General features: G+C 54.1%; 7 protein-coding genes across 7 annotated transcripts; 2 read left to right on the forward strand and 5 right to left on the reverse strand.

Annotated features, from left to right (window-relative positions):
• Window positions 1-376: 376 nt before the first annotated feature.
• DCS_04995 (uncharacterized protein) lies at window positions 377-2,086 on the forward strand (the record flags this gene model as incomplete). Its single annotated transcript, XM_040802301.1, has 6 exons — window positions 377-416; window positions 912-971; window positions 1,033-1,226; window positions 1,350-1,407; window positions 1,464-1,783; window positions 1,997-2,086. 6 exons carry the CDS (start codon window positions 377-379, stop codon window positions 2,084-2,086), a joined length of 762 nt encoding a protein of 253 aa, XP_040657334.1.
• Window positions 2,087-3,255: 1,169 nt separating this feature from the next.
• On the forward strand, window positions 3,256-5,425 carry DCS_04996 (copper amine oxidase; the record flags this gene model as incomplete). The annotated part of the gene is made up of 4 exons (XM_040802302.1): window positions 3,256-3,593; window positions 3,715-4,291; window positions 4,356-4,529; window positions 4,577-5,425. The coding sequence occupies 4 exons, from the start codon at window positions 3,256-3,258 to the stop codon at window positions 5,423-5,425; spliced, it is 1,938 nt and encodes a 645-aa protein (XP_040657335.1).
• Window positions 5,426-5,933: 508 nt separating this feature from the next.
• Window positions 5,934-7,289, reverse strand: DCS_04997 (homoserine O-acetyltransferase; the record flags this gene model as incomplete). Its single annotated transcript, XM_040802303.1, has 1 exon — window positions 5,934-7,289. One exon carries the CDS (start codon window positions 7,287-7,289, stop codon window positions 5,934-5,936), a length of 1,356 nt encoding a protein of 451 aa, XP_040657336.1.
• Window positions 7,290-8,087: 798 nt separating this feature from the next.
• DCS_04998 (uncharacterized protein) lies at window positions 8,088-9,307 on the reverse strand (the record flags this gene model as incomplete). Its single annotated transcript, XM_040802304.1, has 2 exons — window positions 8,088-8,873; window positions 8,939-9,307. 2 exons carry the CDS (start codon window positions 9,305-9,307, stop codon window positions 8,088-8,090), a joined length of 1,155 nt encoding a protein of 384 aa, XP_040657337.1.
• Window positions 9,308-10,335: 1,028 nt separating this feature from the next.
• On the reverse strand, window positions 10,336-11,086 carry DCS_04999 (ADP-ribose pyrophosphatase; the record flags this gene model as incomplete). Its single annotated transcript, XM_040802305.1, has 3 exons — window positions 10,336-10,873; window positions 10,945-10,979; window positions 11,045-11,086. The coding sequence occupies 3 exons, from the start codon at window positions 11,084-11,086 to the stop codon at window positions 10,336-10,338; spliced, it is 615 nt and encodes a 204-aa protein (XP_040657338.1).
• A 1,445-nt stretch (window positions 11,087-12,531) lies between these two features.
• DCS_05000 (uncharacterized protein) lies at window positions 12,532-13,850 on the reverse strand (the record flags this gene model as incomplete). Its single annotated transcript, XM_040802306.1, has 3 exons — window positions 12,532-12,672; window positions 12,742-13,716; window positions 13,770-13,850. 3 exons carry the CDS (start codon window positions 13,848-13,850, stop codon window positions 12,532-12,534), a joined length of 1,197 nt encoding a protein of 398 aa, XP_040657339.1.
• A 4,965-nt stretch (window positions 13,851-18,815) lies between these two features.
• DCS_05001 (uncharacterized protein) lies at window positions 18,816-19,868 on the reverse strand (the record flags this gene model as incomplete). The annotated part of the gene is made up of 1 exon (XM_040802307.1): window positions 18,816-19,868. The coding sequence occupies one exon, from the start codon at window positions 19,866-19,868 to the stop codon at window positions 18,816-18,818; it is 1,053 nt and encodes a 350-aa protein (XP_040657340.1).
• Between the last annotated feature and the right edge of the window lie 2,078 nt (window positions 19,869-21,946).

Here is a 21,946-nt window from a genome sequence, read left to right on the forward strand (position 1 = left end):
CAACCATTTGAAATCCAACAAGCAGGCCAAACCGAGTAACCATATGCGGCTGAAAGTGCTGGCAGATTAAGACTCGATGCATCAAGGCTGCGGTTGGGACAAAAACGAGCGAGCAGCAAGCTTGACGAGAAGAGATGAATCCCGCTGCAGTGAGATTCTGCCCGTAAAGTTCCAGTTCGCCATGATGTCCTCGGCATGCAACACCGGTAAATGTCCCCCAGTTGGCGGTCCGATTATTCTGCCTGCGCTTGCATATTTTCGTATCGGGAGATTGCTGCTGAAGAAATATTGCAGCCGGTAATGTTGCATTATTGATGACGATGCCCGGTATGAACCATGAACCGTTGGCTCGCTACCATCCATCGGATCCGCAACGATGGAGAATCACGCCACTTCAACGGCCTCTCCCCCCTGGTGTAAGTGCCGGGTCGAGAGCATCAAGCTTATAGATGTAAGCATGTTGACGCTCTGAAATTCTCGGTTCATTTTTCGACGTATGAGTAAGAGTTCCACCTTCCTCTGCTGTATTGTCGTTGTTGTGTCGCATTCACCATGGGCCTTGTTCTTTTTTTGCTTGCACCCGTTCTCGCACTTGCGACACCAATCCTAGACGCCGTTTCCGTTGCAGTTCAACCGAAACAGCCGATCAACGGGACGGCGGAATACACGACACAATGCAAGACATGTCCGTACAACCTCTGCACGAATGTGAACGTGCCCTGGGGCGGGGATAAGGTGGTGTTGACCTGCTGGACCAAGTACGAATAACTGTTGACGGGGGATAGTAAAACGACCGAAGAGCTGACGCAATACATACTAGCGGCGATCTGGTGGGAGACACTCGACGTTGGTGTACGACGTCACTGTCTCTGAGATCAAGGAACGAGTTCCCGCTTAACTCTCCCTCGCAGTGAAAACGATTGACAGCTGCTACATTACGGAGTACGATCTCATAGAGTACGCCGGCGACTGTAGGTTTACGCTTGCACCACAACCTATGATGCTAGGTCTAAAGAAACCTTGGCTCTGCAGTTTCGGCAGACCTGAAATACTGCGGTCAAGTCTCGCTCGATATCACTCGGCAGGCTGCGGCGGTGCGATATCTCTCCGAGTGTAAATGGGCACCTTCCACGTCGTCCGAGTCGATGCAGTTTTACGGGCGAGACGTTGACGTGACGTTGACATGTTGGACGGAGGGTTATACCAAGATTATGGGCGACTGGTGCGTCGAGAAGCTGAGGGTGATGAACGACCAAGCAAGTTGCTAAATGGTCCACATCTCCAAACAGGTTCTGGTACAAGGTTCGTCGGGCAATGATCCGCCGACCTGCAGCGAGACCTAGGCTGAGTGTGTACAGACGACAGACAATTGCCATGTCAGCGGATCCGGCTTGTGGAAGGCACCAGGTAGGTTGAAAGGAGCCAGGATCGGTGAAACCGGCTAAGGTGGCATCTCGTCACAGATCGAAGCAAGCTGAACAACTGCGGACCCGGACCCGGCCCACGTATCAATGAGACGAGACGATCCATCGACGCTGTGGAAGAGTCCCCCGCACTCAAGTCGAAGCGGAACGAGGAGGATGACCCTCCCAGCCGACGCTGGCTCCAAGCGGAGAAGATTGGTGAGGAGTACGCGCCATGCTTCAGCTGTGCCAGCGGCAGTCGAAACTCGACATGCGGCGTGGTGAAAACCTACGAATTCAACGACACCGTCGTCAGTCAATGTCTCACGAGCGAGGACGTTGCCTTTCCCAACGGATCGTTCTCGAGCAAGACGTGGATGGTGCGTCAACCGGCCCCCCCTCCTCAATGCCTTGCCGCTGGATGGATGTTCTGCTGACTCGTCCATGGTCGGTCGAGGGCAGCTCACGACGGATTGGTGCTATGTTGATGGCCTGGATTTCTGGGTGCCACCGTGGGACCGTATCGCCCCCCTTCCCTACTGACTATCCGAGCGACCTGTGAGGAAGGCGACTGACTTGTGACTTGATGGCAGATTATCGCTACCCGCGATGCGATCGTTGGAAGGTTTATGCATGAGGAGGGTGCCAAAGTTTTGCGTACTGGACGGCGGTCGGTCGGGTAACCTGAAGCTCGATCCGCTGCGAGCGTCCTCGCGGACTGGTCATGGTCATCGAGGCCAATGCAGAAGTGTCTCCAGCCCTGTAATTGTGCTGGTGCCATTCCATCAACCGCGTGACTTGTTTTGTCATAATTCGGTGTTTGTTCCTAGCTGGACTGGACTGATCAGTGCCACGGTCCATTTTTGCACTCGTCACACTGCGCAGGAAAGGTGATCTTTGTGGCATTCGCGAGCTGCAGATGTTTGCTGCATGGGATCGTCATTCCTTCAAGCTTTGTGCGTGTGGCCAAGCGACAGCCCGGGAAGCTGTTGAACAGCCACGACTCGAGGGCTTCGACATTGGATTGCCACGGATGAAGCTTTCTCCGTCGTTGCGGGTGATGCGTAGGAAGTGCTTGGTACCGTAGTTGCAAGTGCCTGCCTGCCTGGGTTCAAGTACTACATTAGCACCGAGGTACATGCCTACCTAGCTGTGCCGTAAGTATACAGTACTGCATACTAGGTAGCAGGATGGTATTCATGATATCCAAATACAACACGTTGGTTGAGTTGGGAAATCTAAAGCCCAATGTTCGTAACGCAGTACTGTACTTGGATGGAATGGCAGCAGGTCCCGGGTACTGTCTGTGAATTTCCAGCACCCGCTAACCCTATATTTTCAAGCGTCGGACCACTGGAAGCACCTGACGCTGCCTGCTGGCTCAGTGTTGGCCTTCCGTCCGGTACGCTACAAGCGAATGACCACCCCGCTTCGTCCTCCATCATGATGAGATCGGAGGCCGATTCCGATTACGTCCAACTACCCAACTACACTGCAACGGCGATGGAGCACACCGCCGTCAGCTGACACGTTGGCACTCGTCCAACCCTTCATCCGCCCATCGAATCGTCCGTCTGTCCGTTGACCAACCATTCCTACCGGACCAGCAGTTCGGAAATGGACCGGGAAATTCCGAGGCACATGCCACTCCACCAGCGGCCAAGACCGCGGTGTTCATGGTAGCGAGGGCTACCGTGAACACCGCAACTCGTCCGTCTCTATTCCTCCGCCTAGTTGATCTTGTCGATGCCGCTGCGAACAAGTGCCCTCGATCGACAACGACACAAGACCCGGCTGGACAAGGACGGAGGAAGGCTCTGGTTGCCTCAATTCCAACTTGATATTCGCCGTCATGGCACCTCACCCTCTCTCGGATCTCAGCCTCGACGAGACAAACCATGCGCGCGATACTGTCCTGAAGCTGCATCCCGGTTGTGTTATCGACTTCCGAGCCATTTATCTGCTGGAGCCGCACAAGGCAGACATGATCCCCTTCCTCGAGCGAGAGCATGCCGGCCAGGACGAAATCGACGACGGGAGCCCGCGACCAGCTCGCCTCGCCCAGATGCGATACGACGTTATTGGTGGATCCAAGGCTGCCGAATATCATGAATCCGTCATCGATATTTCTACCTCTCAACGTGTCGATCATCGAATAGTCGGGCCCGGCCACCATGCAAGCTTGACCATGTTCGTCTGCCGTTTCCTTTGCCCTGGGGTCCGCCTCTCAGTCGCCTGCCACCCCCTCCTTGATGCTGCCTCTCCTCCTTGCTTTCCTTGACACCGACATCAAACCTAACGCACTGTCCAGATTCGAGTTTGAAAAGTTGATCGAGTCTGTCAAAGCCTCGCCGCTGTTTCAGGAGAAGCTGAATACGATCGAGCTGCCGGACGGCTTCGAGCTTGTCCTCGAACCTTGGCCTTATGGCGCGCCGGATGAAGCCGACGGCGCAACTCGCTTCTTCCAGGCCCTCTGCTTTGCCCAAGACACGCGCCACGGCAACCCAGACGCCAACTTTTACTCGTATCCGCTCCCTCTCATCCCCATCATGGACGCGAGCACGTGCGAGATTGTGCGCGTCGACGAGCCTGCCACGGGCGGAAATGGGGATCCATTTTCTGGAATAAGCCATAAAAAAGCCGTCCTCGATCACTGCCGGCCGGCCGAGTATGTGCCCGAACTGCTGACTGCTGGCACGCGCAAGGACGTCAAGCCCTTGGTCGTCTTGCAGCCCGAAGGCCCCAGCTTCACCGTATCGGATGCCAACCTCGTCCAGTGGCAGAAGTGGCGCTTCAGAGTTACCTTCAACCCCCGCGAGGGAGCTGTCCTGCATGACATTCGATACGACGGCCGCAATGTCCTATACCGGTTGAGCATGAGCGACATGGTGAGCGGAAGCAGCCAGCTCCCGTCGGCTGAGCCAAGCGCTGACTCAGGTGGGCTCGTACCAGACGGTGCCGTACGCCGACCCGAGGGCGCCCTTTCACCGCAAGCAAGCATTCGACTTTGGCGATGGCGGCCTCGGTCATGCTGTCAACAACCTCAAGCTCGGATGCGACTGTCTAGGAGCAATCAAGGCAAAGCCCCCTTCCCCTCCTGCCCCCTTCTCAGACGGATCGGAGCATGTGGGACATACAAGTCAACTCACGGGCTTGCTGACCATACCGTCTAGTACTTTGACGGCGTCCTGACAAACTCGGACGGTTCTGCCGTCGCGACCAAGCAGGTCATCTGCCTGCACGAGCAAGACGACGGCATTTCTTGGAAACACACCAACTGGAGGACGGGTCGCGCGGTCGTCACCCGTCGTCGGGAGTTGGTCGTCCAGTTCATCATCACCCTTGCCAACTACGAGTACATTTTCGCTTTCAAGTTTGACCAGGCCGCAGGCATCACGTTTGAAGCGAGAGCGACGGGGATCGTGTCGGTCGTCAACATAGACGAAGGCAAGACGGCGCCCTGGGGAAATGTGGTCAACCCGGGAACGCTGGCGCAGAATCACCAGCACCTGTTTTGTCTCCGCATCGATCCGGCCATCGACGGCCACTCCAACACACTCGTCCAGGAAGAGAGTCTACCGGTTCCCAGCCATGCACTCGCTAATCCGAACGGAAACTTGTACGAGGTGCACACGAAGCCCATCACGACCTCGTCAGGAATCGACCTCGCACCTTTTCGAAATAGGGTCTTCAAGGTGCAAAACAGGTCCAAGAAGAACCCGATCAGCGGGAAGGCTGTAGGGTACAAGATCACCATGCCACCCTCGCAGCTGCTCCTCGCAGACCCGAGCAGCATCCAGGCGCAACGGGCGCTCTTCACGAAGCACCACATCTGGGTGACCAAGCACAAGGACGACGAGCTCTACGCCGGAGGTCGCTACACACTGCAGAGTCGTCGAGAGAAGGGTGGAGTGGCGGACGCGGCGGCGCGAGGCGACAACGTCGAGGACGAAGACATTGTTATTTGGTCTGTCTTTGGACTTACTCACAATCCCCGAGTCGAAGACTGGCCCGTCATGTGAGAGCTTAATGAGAATTCCAGTCCCTCGGAGTGAGGATGCTAACCCCGACGGATCGCTTTGTAGGCCCGTCGAAACGCTCCAGGTTCAAATGACACCCTCTGACTTTTTCACCTGCAATCCGGCCATCGATGTGCCTTCCTCGACGGATGAAGGCTCGAGGCTGGTGGCAAATAAGGCATGCTGCACTGATAAGAGCATGGTGAATAGCGGCCAATCTCCCCTCGGGCAAGGCTAAGCATCGCACCTTGACGCTGTGCATCCTCAACGATGTAGACATGATGAGCACTTCCAGCTAGTCGCCAGGCCATGTTCGTATAGATACTGTCGCTGCATCCCACATTGAGCGCTGTTGATTATCATCTTCTTGCATGCTCAGCTGTAATCGTTCTTGTTTCCATCTGACGGGATTATGCCAGTTAATCAATGTGAGGCAAACAAGCTGTGGGCACATCTTCAGGGATGTCAGGGTTCCCATGGGGAACTTCATGTCGGTTCGAAGCCGGCTCAGCTAGGTCAAGAACATGCGCAAGTTCCCTCCGACGTGTTTCAAATCCAGCAGAAATGTGTCATGGCCAAAGAGGCTCATCTGTTCGCTCAGCTCCACGTGCGTCACGTTTCTGTTCCCCGCCAGCCTGAGCGACTCGGCTACCTCGCGCTGCTGCCAGGCTGGGAAAAGAATGTCGCTCGCGACGCCCATGACCAATGCGGGCGTGTCACGCAGGGGTGCCAGGCCGAGGACGAGATCGGCGGGCGGCCGTGAGGATACGGGCTCGATGCGTGCCGCATCGTCGCCCCGAGACTCTGGCTGCTCCTCGTACGGCGTCTTAGGGAGGGTGAGGCTGCAGTGGAGGAGGGAGCCCGCTTGGGAACCGTTGCCGCGGGCTGCGCGCCGGCTCTGGGTTGCGAGCTGGTTTTCGCGGCCAAGATCGAATAGGTCCATCGCTTTGCTCACGTAGAGGAGACTGTTCGGGTCGTATTCGAGACACCACTTCTCGCCGGCGTGGTCCAAGTAGGTCTCGATGAGAAAGTCGGGGCACAGGGCAGGCGGCTTGCCGGGGTCGGCCCTTCGGCGGCCGAAGCGCTGCTCCCACTCGGGCCCGGAGCGGTAGGTGACGGTGGCGATTTCGCGGGCGAGCTTCATGCCGGCATGGGGAGGGATGCCGTCGTAGTAGAAGCCACGGTTCCAATGCGGGTCCATCATGAGCACCTGGCGCTGCGTGTGCCGCATGGCGATGCTGTACGGATGGCTGCGGCCGCAGCCGCTGATGGAGACGACGCGGCCGACCCTCGACGGGAACAGGACGCCGGCGGCCAGGGACTGCATGCCGCCCATGCTGGAGCCAACGCTGGCGTAGAGCTTGTCGATTCCGAGGCCGTCGAGCAGGCGAAACTGGGCGCGGACCATGTCCTGCATGGTGAGGATGGGGAACCTCGTCGCGTACTTTTCTCCGTTACCGGGGTCGACGCTGCCGGGGCCGGTGGAGCCGTAGCATCCTCCGATGACGTTGGTGCAGATGATGTGATACTTGTCCGTGTCCAGAGGCGCGCCGGGCCCGATGAATCTTTCCCACCAGCCAGGCTGAGGGTTCGCCGGCGTGGAGTGGGCGTGCGACGAGGCCGACAAGCCGGTGTGGAGGAGAATGACGTTGGACTTTTGCGCGTTCATCTCGCCCCAGGATTCGTAGGCGACGTTGAACTCGGGAAGAACGCCGCCCCAGTCGAGCTCGAGCGGTTTATGACACTGGTAGGTGAGGGTGACGCCAGAGGTGTAGGAAGGTTCGGGGCCCGACGACGGTCTCGGACGGGCACCGGCCTTGAGCGTTTCCGATCGGGACTCGATCGCATCGAGGCAGGGGAAGGCCATGGCAGGGTTAGAGGCCGCCCCGGAACGTCGTGTCGCACCGGCCTGGAAGTGTCTTCTTGGCTGCTGCCGGGATGCTGGGTTGCACTGCCAGCTGCCTTGACATGGTGGGCATGGTGATTTTGAGCGCTGCAGTGACCTCTGCAGTGGCCTCTGCAGCAACCGCGGCGCGGTAGCGAGTGGCCGCAGCGACACCATGATCGCTGTTCATCAGGGCCGAACGTGTCGTGTTGAATCTCGAATGGGTTGGTTCGTCATCAATCATCATTTCATCCTATCGACGAGGCGGTTGGCGATGATGCAATCGCTGAGTCAGCTTCTCACACCATTGCACGTGCCAACCATGATACTGAGTTTCAAACAGGTGCTGGTGTCGAGCCGAATTTCCATTTCCACTTGCACTAACGTTCTCGTTCTCGTTTCCATTCATGGTATGTATTTCGCCCGGGTCTTGCCCAGCGCACCGAGTGCTTGGACAACAAAGCAGGCATTGGAATGGTCTCCGTCCAAGACGCTGACCAAACTCGGTCTCTTCAGGTGCTTGTACGAGGAGCATGTGTCTACTTAGTACCAGGGCGACAGGAGTATTGCATGTACCCTGTCGTGTCTACGAACACCCTTGAGCCCAGGGAACCTGTCAGGAAGCAAGCATGAGCGTGCGTGCCGTGGCAGGCTACAACGAATGAAGGACCGAGGTCGGCATCTTCCCACGGATGAGTGGAAGGATCCAAGTGTGAATGGAGGGAAGCGGCAGTGTGGTTGCTATGTTCATGAAGCGCCCTCGTCGTCTCCGGACACTCTTTACACTGCCCAGTAGATGTCGATCTTGACGGACTCGACAAAGTTGATCCAGCCGGGGAAGCGCGCCTTCGCCCACACCGTCACGACATCACCAATCTTCAGGCCTCGCACGAAGCTGCCGTCACCCGTCGCCCGCCCCCGCCCCTCCTCGTCGAGCACCTTTCCGCCATCGGAATCGGCCGCGGTGTTATCGCGGTAGGACCAGGTGACGACGTGGTCCTGCCAATCCCACGTCGCAACCTTGTTGCGGTGTATCTCGAGGGAGGCCTGGCCGTGGAGGGGGTGAACGTATTCAAAGTCCTGATCCGGCCCGTCGCGCTGGATCGCCGGCCGCATCGGCCGAATGCTGCAGACGGGGAGCTGCGGAGCCGTCGAGGAGGGGACTTCGTGGCGGACGTCATAGGTGCATTTGCTGTCGCCTGATGACACGAGTGTAAGCCGGCCGAGGGAGCACGCGCTGGGGTTGCGTCGCGGGCGGTGCTTACAGTCTTGCGTCGCATCAAACCGTTCCAGGCCCGCCTCAAACCAGGTCCAGGCGGCCCGGTAGGTACCACGGGCACCGACTTGGCCGCCGTAGCCCTGGTCTCTGCTCCGGAGGGAAAAGACGATTTTCCGACATGGATTCGCGAGCCTCGGAGTGGGGTAGCGGACGAGCTTGGCAAAGAACAGCCTGTCGTGTTCTTCGGATAGGGGTAGAGGCTTGGCCTCGTTCGTGTCGTACGCGAGCTCCTCCACAAGGTTCCGCGCGCCGTCGATGCCCGTGAGGCCAAGGGGGTACGAGCGGAGCTGGGAGGGCAAGCAAGATGAGCGACGAGGCCGGAGGGGAGAGTGCCGTGTCGAGGTCAACCTACGAGGAACCTGTCTTCAAGGTGGCTGCTGCCACTGACGCGCAGGCAGTCCTGGTGTTCGGTTGTGTAGTTGATGGCGTTGGTCGAATGGGCCCAGTACTCGGCAAAGTCGAAAATGGCGTCGACGAGATCTGGAGGCAGGCGCAAGCTGCGGACGAGCATGATCCGCGTGACGGCGATGTCTATGGGCGTGGGATTGTAACCGTCATCGCTGGCGGGCGTCGTGTCGCCGGGCACTGCCGTGTCACCGGGCGCTGGGTTGGGGGTGTAGACGTCCGTTTCCATGCTGCGCAGGCGATGGAGGAGCGTGGCAGGGATGATGTGTGCCATGATGAAGCTGAGGAGTAGGAGGGTCGCGAATTCAATAAGCATCGGCACAACTTGATGGGGGATTAAGGATGAAGGATGGGAGATGAGCGAAGGGGGAGGAAGGATAATGGTGATCGGTTGGTGTTGGCAGGCGTATGAGGCTGAGCGAACAGCTGCGGCAAGAGCGACGGCAGCATACAGTGGGATGGTGAGGTTGCCTAGCAGGTGGGGTGGCGACGCGGCTGTTGACGTCACTGAACCGCCCGCGGATAGACCCGTTCTGTACTTAATAATCACTATTACTCCGTCTCTGTATTCGTGAAAATACAGTACAAATACGGAGCACAGTAATAATGAATACAGCACGTGAGTCCCGGGAACCACACATTTGTACGAGAAAGCATACTAATAAGCTAGTATTAGTACAGTATTAATTTTGCTTAGGTGCTGCGTAAGTAGGCACTCATCCCGTCCTTGCTCTCGACTGTAGCACAGAATTCCTCCATAGATAATGATCATCGTATAGTCTTGTGCCTATCCGTACGTGAACACCATGTTATAATCGGGAAGCAATCTCCTCCTGCAGGTGTCGGAACCCACTCATGTTCTTTGGGCATGTCGTACGTGTTGGAGCAAACGCACGACAATCAACCTGTGCACCCGAGCGAGGAATGAAGGCGTGCCAGCATGGCCGAATGTTTGTGCCGTGCATCACGGCAATTTGATGTCAATGTTACGTACGTGCAAGCAAGTCGATCCATCGCACGGTCAAGAGCGTCGTGGCAGACATCTGTCGAGTGTGCGAGTGCACGGCAACAACGGAATGCGCAGGAATGTGCAAGAGAGTCCGTGAACAACGCTCTCGGTCAGGTCGCCGGAACACGTAGCTTGGTCAGGCGGCGGGGGACCACATGCTGTCGCTCATCACTTCATTTTTCCACCAGAGGCGGGCCAAGTGGCGGTGGGAAGATTGCGCACCGAATTTTATCCCACATCGAACGATGGTGATACTGGCGACGTACAGGAGCTGCCGAAGGCGAAGAGTCGGACCCGTTGGGCTCGCATCGGGACTGCGTCGGCATGCGGGGAGGTCAAAGCTGCAGCCGCTGGGCGGTGAGGATGCCCTCGGCAAAGGTGCCGACCCGAGCATCGATGGCGTATCCCTCGGCCTCGAGTCGCTTGCATTCCTCCCACAAGTCGGCTAGACGGACGGTAAAGACGTCGATGAACTCATTCTCCTCCAGCTCCGGCTTGGGATCCTGGTTTTCCGGAAGGCTCATGTTGATGCGAACGTGCACCATTCGGAGGTTGGTGTTGCAGAAGCCCGGGTCGTTGAACATGACGGGGGACATCTCGACCGCCTCGCCGACGTAACCCGTCTCCTCCTTCAGCTCGCGCACGGCAGCCTGCTCGGGCGTCTCGCCGGCGTCCATGAGCCCCGCGGGGACCTCGATGGTGACCTTGTCGATGGGCGGCCGGTACTGCTTCTGGAGGATGAGCTCCTTGCCGGTCGGCTTGTCGAGGATGGCGATGATGCCGACGCCGTCAATGTCGGTGCCGGCGGGGCGGGTGCGGCGTTCGGAAGACTCCCAGGTCCGGACGGCACCGTGGGGGTCTCGGTAGGTGATTCTGCGCGGCGTGTGAGTCAAGCTTTGGCTGATTTCGCCGTCGCCACGTCACCGTCGAGGGTGGTTGCGTACTTGGTGAGCTTCACCCAACGGGCCTCGTCGTCGGGCTACATCCCCGTCAGTCAATAGCTTGGGGCACGAGCGCGGGTGCTACGGCGGAGAGAATACGCACCAACGGCCCTTGAGAGAGCAGTTTCGCGTCAGAAATGGACATGGCTGACTGGACGTTCGTGATGGATCGGCGTGGAGGCCTCAGGTCTTGAGCTTGAATCTCGATGGTGGGGTGAAGTTGGGGGCCGCTTGCTGTACCCCGCCAAGCTGGATTCGAACCCAACCCTGTCCTGACTCATGTCAGCATCGAAAGCATCGAATGGTGAATATTTACTCTGTACAGTATTACGAGTACTTGCACTGTAACAGTTGTAATACAGCATCATTCCATCCGGAGGAATACATGTACTTGTATTTGCTGTACGTAAGTACGTAAGTACATGTACTTACTTATCATGTTCGTACTTGTACTTGAGAGTCTTACTGCACAGTAACAACATTACTCCGTACTCCGCCGTTAGTACAGAAGTACGTACTCCGTACAGTACATGTACACCGTAAGTAGGTCTCATATATTGAGTGCTGTATCAAATACCACACGTATGTCTCTATGAAAAGCTCGATGCCAATATGAACCAGGACAGTATTGACCAACAAAACGCCATGTTATTTGAATCAAAGCCATTGCACTCAAGCCGGGCACTGGCCTCCACCATCCTCTGTCGGGAAAGCCGTGGCATGCTCTAGCCAGGCCAAAGTATTGGCTAGGGTTGGGATGGTAGCTTTGACCCTACTTTGAAGTATGTGAATGTAGCTACGGATGCATGGCTGCTACAGCGAGTTTGTAGAAGCATCTGGGTCCAGATACGGCGGGACGAGAATGTCTAACCCAACGAAGCAATATGGTTCAATATGTAGTTGAAAGGAGTTAATGGGTCAGGACTTTTTATCCTCTTGTCGAGGAGTCTGCATGCGGCAGTCGAAGGCGTGAGGGATCGCCTGCAGCGCCTCGGCTAGGCCGTCGAGTTATTGAAGCATTTGTGCACAATAGCTTGCACTGTTTTGCTTCAAGTTATATTTTTGTTGAAATTAGAAACGGCCGAGCATCTACGCAGTGGGCTGCAAGCAGTGGTGAAGGTGGATGCGTCGGCACTTTGGCATTCCACAGGATTCCTCAATGGTATCGTTGCGATGGAAACAGTCATGAACAAGGAGGAAACCATTTGTTCAAATACTGCCACCTGACCAGGCTGTGCAGAGATCCAAAAAGCAAAGCAGGTGATTGCATCTGCATATATGATTTGCATATATGATTTCGGCAGTATTCCTCAATGGTATCAGTACTATATGAACAGTCATGAACAGGAAATATGAAACCAAATTGTTTCGTACGAGACCATGGTGACTGATCATAATCATCGTCTGACCAAACAACACAAATGAAGAATAGGAAGAGAGAACACTCGTCATCGCAAGTAACAATGCTTGCAGCTCACTAAATCTACAACAATGTGAGCCCACCGAAAAGGGCTTCACGTAGCGCCAAACTCCGAAGCAATGCATCCATCGTTGCGCGCTCGGCCAGGAATGCCGATGCTTGGCCGTAATTCATTTATTCGTTTCTCTGGCTCTCGTTGCCTGCTCCGCCGGCTTGTTGGGCCTACCCGTTTCCCGGCAGTGCTTGACGAGCCAGGGGTGTTGCAGAACTTGGTCGAGCGTCAATCTCTTGTCGGGATCGACGACGAGCAACTTGCACCATGTCAGCGTGCAAAAAAATAATAAAAAAATACAGGCACCTGCCTGCGGAGGGAAACTCACTCCCTTGATGAGGTCGGTCGCTTCTGCGCTGACAAAGGACGGCACCTGCATGTCCGCCCTCGCGATTCTCCTCGTCGTCCTGACAGGCGTGTCCACAAACGGTGCCTTGCCTACGATAAATTCGTACGTCAAAACGCCGAGTGCCCACAGATCGATTCTCTCGTCGTAGGAGTTGTCCGGATATCGTGGAGTGACCATCTCGGGCGGCAAGTAGTCGAGCGTTCCGCAATATGTCTGTCGCCGGTCGTTTTCTGGTGAATGCACGCTCCAGCCGAAATCGGAAATCTTAATCTCGCCCTGGGCGCCGACCAAAATATTCTCGGGCTTGATGTCGCGGTGGATAACATGATTCCGGTGCAGATATCGCAGCGCGCCCGCCATCTGGGCGATGTACTGTGCCGCCTTTGGCTCCGGAAATCTCCTGGCTCTGCGTAGGTGCTTGTATAGCTCGCCCTTGCCAGCGTACTCGAGAATTAGGCAGATCCGTTTTCTGTCATGGAAGTGACCGTAGAGCTTGAGGATGTTGGGGTGTCGCAAGTTGCCCTGTATCTCAATCTCGCGCCGGACTTGCTTCTCGACGTTGCCTCTCTGCAGCTCGTTCTTGTACAGGACCTTTAGGGCACAGACGCAACCGTGAATGCGGTCGCGCGCGAGATAGACGCGGCCGAATTTGCCCTTCCCTAGCTGCTTGCCAATGTCAAACATCCCAAATGTCCATGATTTCCCCGTCGGCTGTGAGGTAAGATTAGGATTCGCGAGGGCCTGCTCGGTTAGACGCACGACATGATTACCCGCTCGAGCCCTGTCATTCGCTTCATCGGCACCGGTGGATCTTTTACCTGGAGAGCTCGAAAACGCCGTCTCTTGCGATGGCGATGGACTCGAGTTTTGCGTCCGACCTGGGAGGACGACTTTGACGACGTTGAGCCGGCTCGAGTCATGCGCCGGAGCTGCGGCCCCAGAGCCGGCAGCTATCTATTGAGAGGATTAGTTCGCTCCACTCGGGCAATGAATGAAAGAACGAGTACCGTTCGCTGCTTGTCAATTTCCTTCTGGTGTTTGTTCCCCGACAAGTTTCGCAAGCGAGCCAGGAAACTGTGGGTTGCCATGTTTTTTGCATCGATTCATTTAGAAATGACGGGGAACTGTGACGGAAGTAGGTATTATCATTGACGGCTGACTTAAATGATTAAAATGTCTTGTTTTCCCGGAAGAAGCTGTTGTTGCGCAGCAACCCGCCCACATACCATCTCCAGGTTCGCTGGCACTAATCGCCCACAACGACCGTTATGGCCAAGACAAGGGCGGTCATTGCGTTCGGTGACAGGCATTCAACTACTTAATACTTTCAGACGTATCCGTGAAGAAAAACTCGGGTATTGAGCTCATGGGCAATACCGTGATGGGACAGTTGACCATTGTGGTGCGGGTATACAGGATGCTCAAGGACGCAGAGTCCAGCAGGTTTAGAAGCAAGAATGGACCGACGGCTGACTGCGTTGAATGTACCAAGAAGTACGGAGTACGGAGTACAATTTCGGGCAAAGGAGTACCCCTTCAATGGGCATGGGGCTTCTCTGCCTGAAGTAGATGGCATAGCACTGTTGGTGAGACCAAATTCATTCCAGTCTACTAACGGTCGTCAACTGCATGACTGCATCGAATTCGCCGTCCGTTCTGGTGAATGACATCGCAGCACATAGGTAGGGACACGGTCGACGCTCCATTCGAAAGGCCAGAAATGTAGTCTGACTCGCGCCAAGTCGCAGGTTCGACGGACAGAATCGATCCGCACAATGCCGACGCTTTCTTCATGTCCATTGATATAGTGTAACAGTAGTCCAGTTATCACTCGGCTTCCATGCGGCTTACAATTTTATGCCCTGGAACTGTTGGAAGCATTCTACGCGGGGACATGGGGCAGAGCTCACATCTGATTCGGCATAAATAAATCATCGCGAATTTTCTCGGCAGATGAATAGTCTGCCACCAGAGTCCCGGGACATCGATGGCAGCTGCCAGATGATCAAGGCTGGAGAGCTTCAAATTCGTAACACCCAGGTGGCTCTCTTGCACTCGCAGATAGCTGACCGATTTGTAAGGGGTGGGCACCAACTCAAAATGTCGGCCCGCGGAATTGGACAGCGACGAAACATGTTCTTCTCTTCCAACTCGATAGAGTCAAAGCATATTGCCCCATCTATAGCCGCATGAAAAATGTTGATTGGGTTTCCATAGGCTGCGAGCTTTTACGACGTCATGGATGAAGCAGTTATCCCGTAACCAGGCGCCAGATCTCGACGGGTGGTACGTCATCGCCGGATTCTGGCAAGGTTATTGTCTCCAAGAGGTGCTACACTACCCAAAATATCATCCGGCTGTAACGCCGATGCTCCTCATCTCTAGACGTTTCAAAGGTGTATGCCGTCGTCGAGAGAAGACTTTGCAGGCATTCAAAAGCTGCTAGAGGGAGACGAGACGAATGGCAGGCAATGGCAAGGTCCTAGGAGTCGGCTCGGGGCAATCCTGCCCAGGATGCAAAGTGCGCATCTCTGACAGATCCAAGGCACCTACCATTCATTTCCTCCATCTACCACGTTCATCGACAGAGGCCACCACGAAGCTGGTCGGGTTGATTGGGAAAGACGACGTACAGACTTTCTATTCCATCCCGTTCAGCAAAGCCGACCAGACATAGGCCGCTTTTCAAAGGGACCCAACGCGGCTCAGATATTACGATGATGATGGACAGTCATTCCTTTGGCGACGTTCGACAGATGGCATGACAAGCTACAGGAACACAACGAAGTTGGGTCGGAACGTCGGAACTGATATAAATACGACCAGGCCCTGTATGTAGTAAGGGGTGCGGGTACTTCATCACTCACTAATACCCTCACCAATACTCTGTACATTACGCGGCAAGCACATGTATGGGCACGCGCACGTACGTGTTGCAAGAAAATGATGAATTAAACTGGGTATTAAAGCGGGTATTAAACTGGGTGGGTAACTAAGATAAGAGTACCGGCTTCGTCATCGGTGCAAGGACGATAATTCACCACCACCTCCAAGACCGATCTCGTATCACGCCAGAGCCTCTGGACCGCCATCCTGTTAGATTGTGACAGACTGTCACTGAACTCATGAACTGAGCCCGCGATGCAAATCTGCTCTCTCAGTTTATGTGGCTGTTTATATAATCATAGCTTTATGCCGGTGGAAATAGGCGTAAGTACTAGTGCAGGCGCATGAAAAATACGACAAGCTTATTTCAGCGATGAGGCTTCACTTCAAGTGCGATGCAACGACAACTTTCCAACCACCACGACCTTTCGCAAACACCATTCGTAATATCAGAGCCCCAAGAACGCTCACTTCATAAACAGAGTAGAATCTTCATCCGTAAAGCAGCCAGAGAGGCTAAGAAGTCACCCCCAGAAATGAAGGCCGCATGTTTGCCATGTTCGTGGCAAGGACGGCGTGGCGCATAACTGTTTCAGCACATGGTCAGAATCTCAAATCTGACTCATTCCTATCGACCAATTTGGGTTCAGTAAGCCTTCCTCGATATAACTGCCGTAAGAAATGAACGTTAGCGGAACTGTGAGAGGCGATCCGCGGTCGGCTATTTGGACAGCTTTCCGCATTTTGCGGAACTGTTTCTAAACATATCCACTGGGCAAAGAGTCGATTTTTCCTTCATCAAGGCAATAGATGACATTATTTGGCCGGCTTTACTGCTAGTAAAGTCGATGTATCTGGTTTTGCAGGCCGATTCGTTAGGACCAAACATAGGGTCCAGGTTGCTCCGAGAATCTCCCTTCTTCTTACGAACAACCCAACAACGGCCTCTAGTGCCACATGCCGTTATGCAGTAGACAAAGGGCTGATTGATTGAGTTTAGATATTCGTTTGCTGCAATTTCTACCTGCTCTTCGACTTTTTCGATATTACGGCTGTCCTGGCTCTGCTCCTCCTTCCCAGTGCCGTACTGGTTGACTGTGCAGAAACCACAGATCGCCAACGTTGCCATGCAATTGTCGCCTTGATACTGGAAATGTTGTCGTACACAAACATTCATCCTGTAATAACCGTTTTTTCTCGATAACTGTTTGTTAGATACTGCATAGTTCTCAGATTGTAGAAAATTCCAACTGAGAAAGGATTGCCAAAAATTATAGTATTTGCAAGACTCGTTGATAATCGGTACATCGTCGAGAAAAAGCCGCATAAAATCATTGCTGCCAAGATAGCTCGTTCTCCGCGTTTCTGTAAGGCCAAAGCACTGGGTATAAGGGTTTGATATCTGTTTCAGACAGGCATCTCCATCAGTGGAACTGTTCCCAAACCTATCCAGTGCCCAACGAGTCCAATTTTCTTTTACAGAGGCAATAGACGTCATTATTTGGCTGGCTTTACCGCTAGCAATGTCGATATATCCGTTATTGCAAGATGATTCGTTAGGACCAAAAATAGGTTCCAGGTTGCTGCCCAGATGTCCCCTCTTATTGCGAACAACCCAACAACGTACTCTAGCGCCCAACGCCGTCATACAGTAGACAATTGGCTGATCCGTCAGGCCTAGGTAATTGTTTGCTTCATTTTCCACTTGCTCTTCGAATTTTTTGATTTCGAGGCTGTTCTGTGTCTCCTCCTCATTGCCAGCTTCGTGCTGCTCGGCTGGGCAGCAGACCCCACTGATCATCAACGTTGCTATGATGTTATCGACGTTAGGCTTGAAATGCTGTCGTACGGCAAAGTTAATCCTGTTGCGACTATTGTCACTGGATATCTGTTGAGCAGACACTGCATAGTTCTCAGCTTGTGGAAAACTCCAATAGAGGAAGGCCTGCCAAAAGTTGTAGTATTTGCAAGGGTCATTCGACGGGGAAACAGCGTCGAATTACAGCTCCATTAAAATATCAGTTTCAAGAGCACTCATTGTATGCGTTCCTGCAAGGCCGAAAAATAAGTAAGAGGGTATTGTGTCTGTTCCTGAAAGGCGTCGTTGTAACTATTTGTTATGAACCCAGGAGGAAATGTTGGCAGCAGGCGGTCCCGGAATTTATCGAGGTCAAAAATAAACTATACCTATTGATTGATTTCTTACCATATCATAGTACTTTTGTAATTCCAACATATTCCAGCTGTTGGCCAGCGAGACGGGACTGATGATATGCTCTTGTCATTGGGCAGGTTGGCAACGCTGCACTTGCGCGGGAGATGGAGTTTCAAAATTGGCAGCAAGTGCCTCTCTCGCGCTCCCATTTGCCCGTATTCCCATGATCATAGCCCGCATCAATACCAACACCTTGATCCTGGCCACAATATCCAACTTTTCTCAGATGTTAGCGCATCGCCAGTCTATAACGGGAACAGGCCTAACCGGCCTGTGCCTCTACGGATACATGCACCATGAACCTTGCCCACATCTCCATCACTCTAACTCAGGGAGGTGAATGAACGCAGTTTCGAAATGTCACAGCGGACAGCGCCGCACGTTTCCCATTCGCCCCAATTCCCATCATCCTGTCCCGTATCATTACCAACTTCTTGCTACTTGCCGCCTGATCCTGTCCGTGCTTTACCTCTACTCCTGTTGGCCTGTTGGCGCATCGCCAGCCTAATATGGAACGGCACGGCGGTGTCATCCCTGTTCGTATTCATGTTGCCAATGCTTGTCCTCGGAGGGCGCAAAGCGCTGGCTCGCAAGCGCTGGCCTACCACCACGCCCCCCCGCCCTCTTCATACAGTATGCGTATGACCCAATGGATCAGTCATGATACGTACGCATATGTTTGAAGCCGGCAAAATTGATGACTCAATTCTTGCAATCAAGTCGATGTTGGCCCGACCGAGCACAAAACAAACCTTGGTGGTGGCCTCGAGAGGGTCAACAAGTCAAGGAGTAGTGGCCGGCCGAATTATTCATGGAGTAAGTATACAACATGCAGGAATTACAATGGTGAAATAAAAAGTGCCTAGGTGGAGTCATTGTTGCGTCTTATATCTGGGCATCCCTGTGTGTCTAAGCCAAGCAATCGCAGGATGGTCCTCACTCGTGAGCCTGTCTAATCCTCGATTGCCCATGCAGGGTCAATCTCGATATCGTCAACAGCAACACAGACGGTGGAGCCCCTGTTCGTGACCTCCTTCTCCAAGGCGTCATAAACTCTTTCTAAATACCTCCTCTCGCCGGGTATTTCGATGCCTATACTCCGTCCTGTCGTTGCCATGGCTTCAAAACAGACCCTAGCCATCTTGGCGACCTGTTCGTCGCCAGTGAGATACAGGTCACCAAGCCGACGTCTCCAGAAAAGCCATCTCGCGAGACTGAAGCCATGTTGTGGGACGATGGCCTCGGCCGCAAGGGGACCAGGACAGAGGAGGCGTTCGCCATCGCCCACGGGGTTGCAGTTATTGGCAGAGAATTGTGCAATCTTGCAGTTGCTGTAATGCAGCCACTCGGCGCAGGCAGGGAGAAGATCTGCAATGGGAAGGATTTCAGCATCGACGTCGGACATGCTATCCATCGACGACGAGCGAGTCAGTGGCCGATCCGTCTCCAAGGCCTCCTTGAAGAGCCAGAGTGCGCATGGGGAAATGTCGTAGGAGCAGATGCCCGAGGCGCATAGCTTGGCAGTCATCACCGCAAGGCTCCTTCTCTCGTCGACAGGCAGTTCCATGGATTCGTTCATCCAAAACGTTTGGAGTTGTTCTGCGAGGTAGGGTAGGTCGGTCCACAGTTGCTGACCGTTGGGCATGACGGCTGGCTCGTCGTTGTTGCCGTCATCATCAGCGGGTGAGGCTTCTTTCTTTCTTCGGACGAATGGTCCGAGTTCGCGTAAATCGGCGATGAGTGTAACCAGTCGGTCATGCTCAGAGCTGTCGGGTGGTATGACCTTTGCTGCATGGATGAGCTCATCCCAGCCGTCATGCAGACACCCTTCGACTTGGGTCATGTCGGTCACATGGGCAAAGAAATCGTCCCCAACGCGTAGGAGATCATTGCGAAGGTCCTTCCACGTCTCTTGGGCTTTGTCAACGTTATGATTGAACGCTTGCCGTTTCTCCTCGCGACTGAGATCTCGGACTTGACAGGAACCATCGGCACAAGAGGTCATCTCGATTCAGTATTCGCAGGGTAGGCAGAGACTGAGAGGGTGCGATGGATGTAGGGTTATGTATCATACGACAAGGATTGGGAATAACATGTAACAGCAGTGACGGTTAGATGCTAGTAAGGACGAAGCGATGATGAAAAAGAGGATGCCAATGTGACGGCGGGAAGGAGACGAGAATACCTGCACCACAGGTAACGGCAGTAACAAAGCATGTACATTCATGCACACCTACTAGTACATTACATGTATGTATGTAAACGTGGATATGTAAATAAGGTGTAAGTAATATTCATGTTGTAATAGGTACCATGTACAGTACGGCAGTGTGCTGTGTACGTACTTAACATGTACGGAGTATTGAAAATGTACGTACTTAATATGTACGGAGTACTGCATATGCAATTAGTCGTCACCGTCAGGCCGCGGAAAAGGTCGTACGAGGCGAGGCAGATGGAGGAGACATGTGCAGGTAAGTACATACCTCCGTACTTACAGTTACATTCAGCTACGTTAAACTACATTCAGCGACATTAAGCTACATTCAGCTACATCCAGCCACATCCAGCTGAAGCTACGTAAAGCTGTGAAAAACTACATAAAGCTCTACATATAGCTACGTGCAGATACGAATTGTCGAACATGTCGTCCAAAATACATGCTGATAGGGGTAGATACATATAAATACATGTACTTGAGGATGCGTAAAGCTGCGTGCAGCACGCAAATCTGTACTTTTCATGCGCTAGTACTCATTCGTACCTTTTGCCAGTCGTCATCTACAAGTACTGTCCTGTACTGTTCACGAACGGTGAAGGAGATTCGTGTCGACGCAACGCAACCCCGCTTTCGCTTTCTCACCTGCATCGTTCAACAGCCGACATGCAGAGTATCAAAGCCTACTCTTCTCTGCACCAAATCAATGGGTCTCAATCCATGAGATTCCCGGCAAGTAGGATGACGTCGTCTCGCCCCATCTCCCGTTCCACCATTCTATCGCTTGATCATCTGGTTTCCCAAACAGACGAGCAGCACCTCACCCACTCAAACATGCGAGTTCCCCGACTTGGCATGGCATGCCTGAAACGAGATGATGCTGTGGACAATTTTCTCTCCCCGGCGAGTAAGCTTGGCGTCAGTTGAGCAGCCCTGTGCCGAGTCGGTGACGGCGCTGACGAGATGCGTACGCGTTCAACTCGACCGGCATGGGCCACGAGCAGCTTCCGATTCCCTCGAGTGCCCGTGATAGCAGTCGTGACACGCACCATGAGCAGGGCAGCATCAACCATACTTGTCATCAGCCTCGCAATATTGCGGTACTATCGTCGCTGTTGGTGAGGCACTGACTTGTCCCTTGTTTTCAGAGCTCATCCCGCTCCGAATCTAGTCTCTGTCCGACGTTTTCGACCTCCCCAAAAGGAGGCAGGAGTGATTTCGACGGATATCATTCTCCTTCTGTTATTGGATCGAATACGGAGGGTGGGGATGCTGGGCTAGTCGTGGTCAGTATGAAGGTCGTGCCACGATGGACACGGCCCAACCAGGAATGCTCCCGGGCACGATGCTGACTGATAAATGAAACGTAATTAGAATTGAACGCACAACCAACCCATGGACGCGCCAGCTCTTCCAACACCCTGACATGCCCATCTCGTGCCGAGCCGCCCGTTGCTGCTTTAATCACCTGGCCCGACGAGTCTCACTGCCCGTCGCTCGATTCGTTGCTCCCACTCAGTTGCCTTGCCGGGTCAGACGACAAGCAGTGGCATGCCCGAGACCGACGACCCGACGGAGCTATCGGAGTCGAGAGCCCATGGTAAAAGCCGAAATTTGCTGAGTCAAGAGAGTTGTCAATATTTCCTCATGCATGCATCTGACTCAGCGTGACATTGCATAGATTTTCAATCCCCTCGTCTTCAACTCTGGATGGACATTTGCCAATTTACGATGCCTGAACCTCGCTTCCCATTGAGTCGAATCGCGGGGAAGACAGACCACTAAGGGAGAGACGTACTCATACCCGTCTGCGTCGTCACAACGGCCTCCCCTGACGTTGCTGCTGCCCACGCTGTGCGAGGTCG

This window comes from Drechmeria coniospora, chromosome 02 (assembly GCF_001625195.1).
Source record: "Drechmeria coniospora strain ARSEF 6962 chromosome 02, whole genome shotgun sequence".
In the NCBI taxonomy this organism is placed as follows: domain Eukaryota; kingdom Fungi; phylum Ascomycota; class Sordariomycetes; order Hypocreales; family Ophiocordycipitaceae; genus Drechmeria; species Drechmeria coniospora.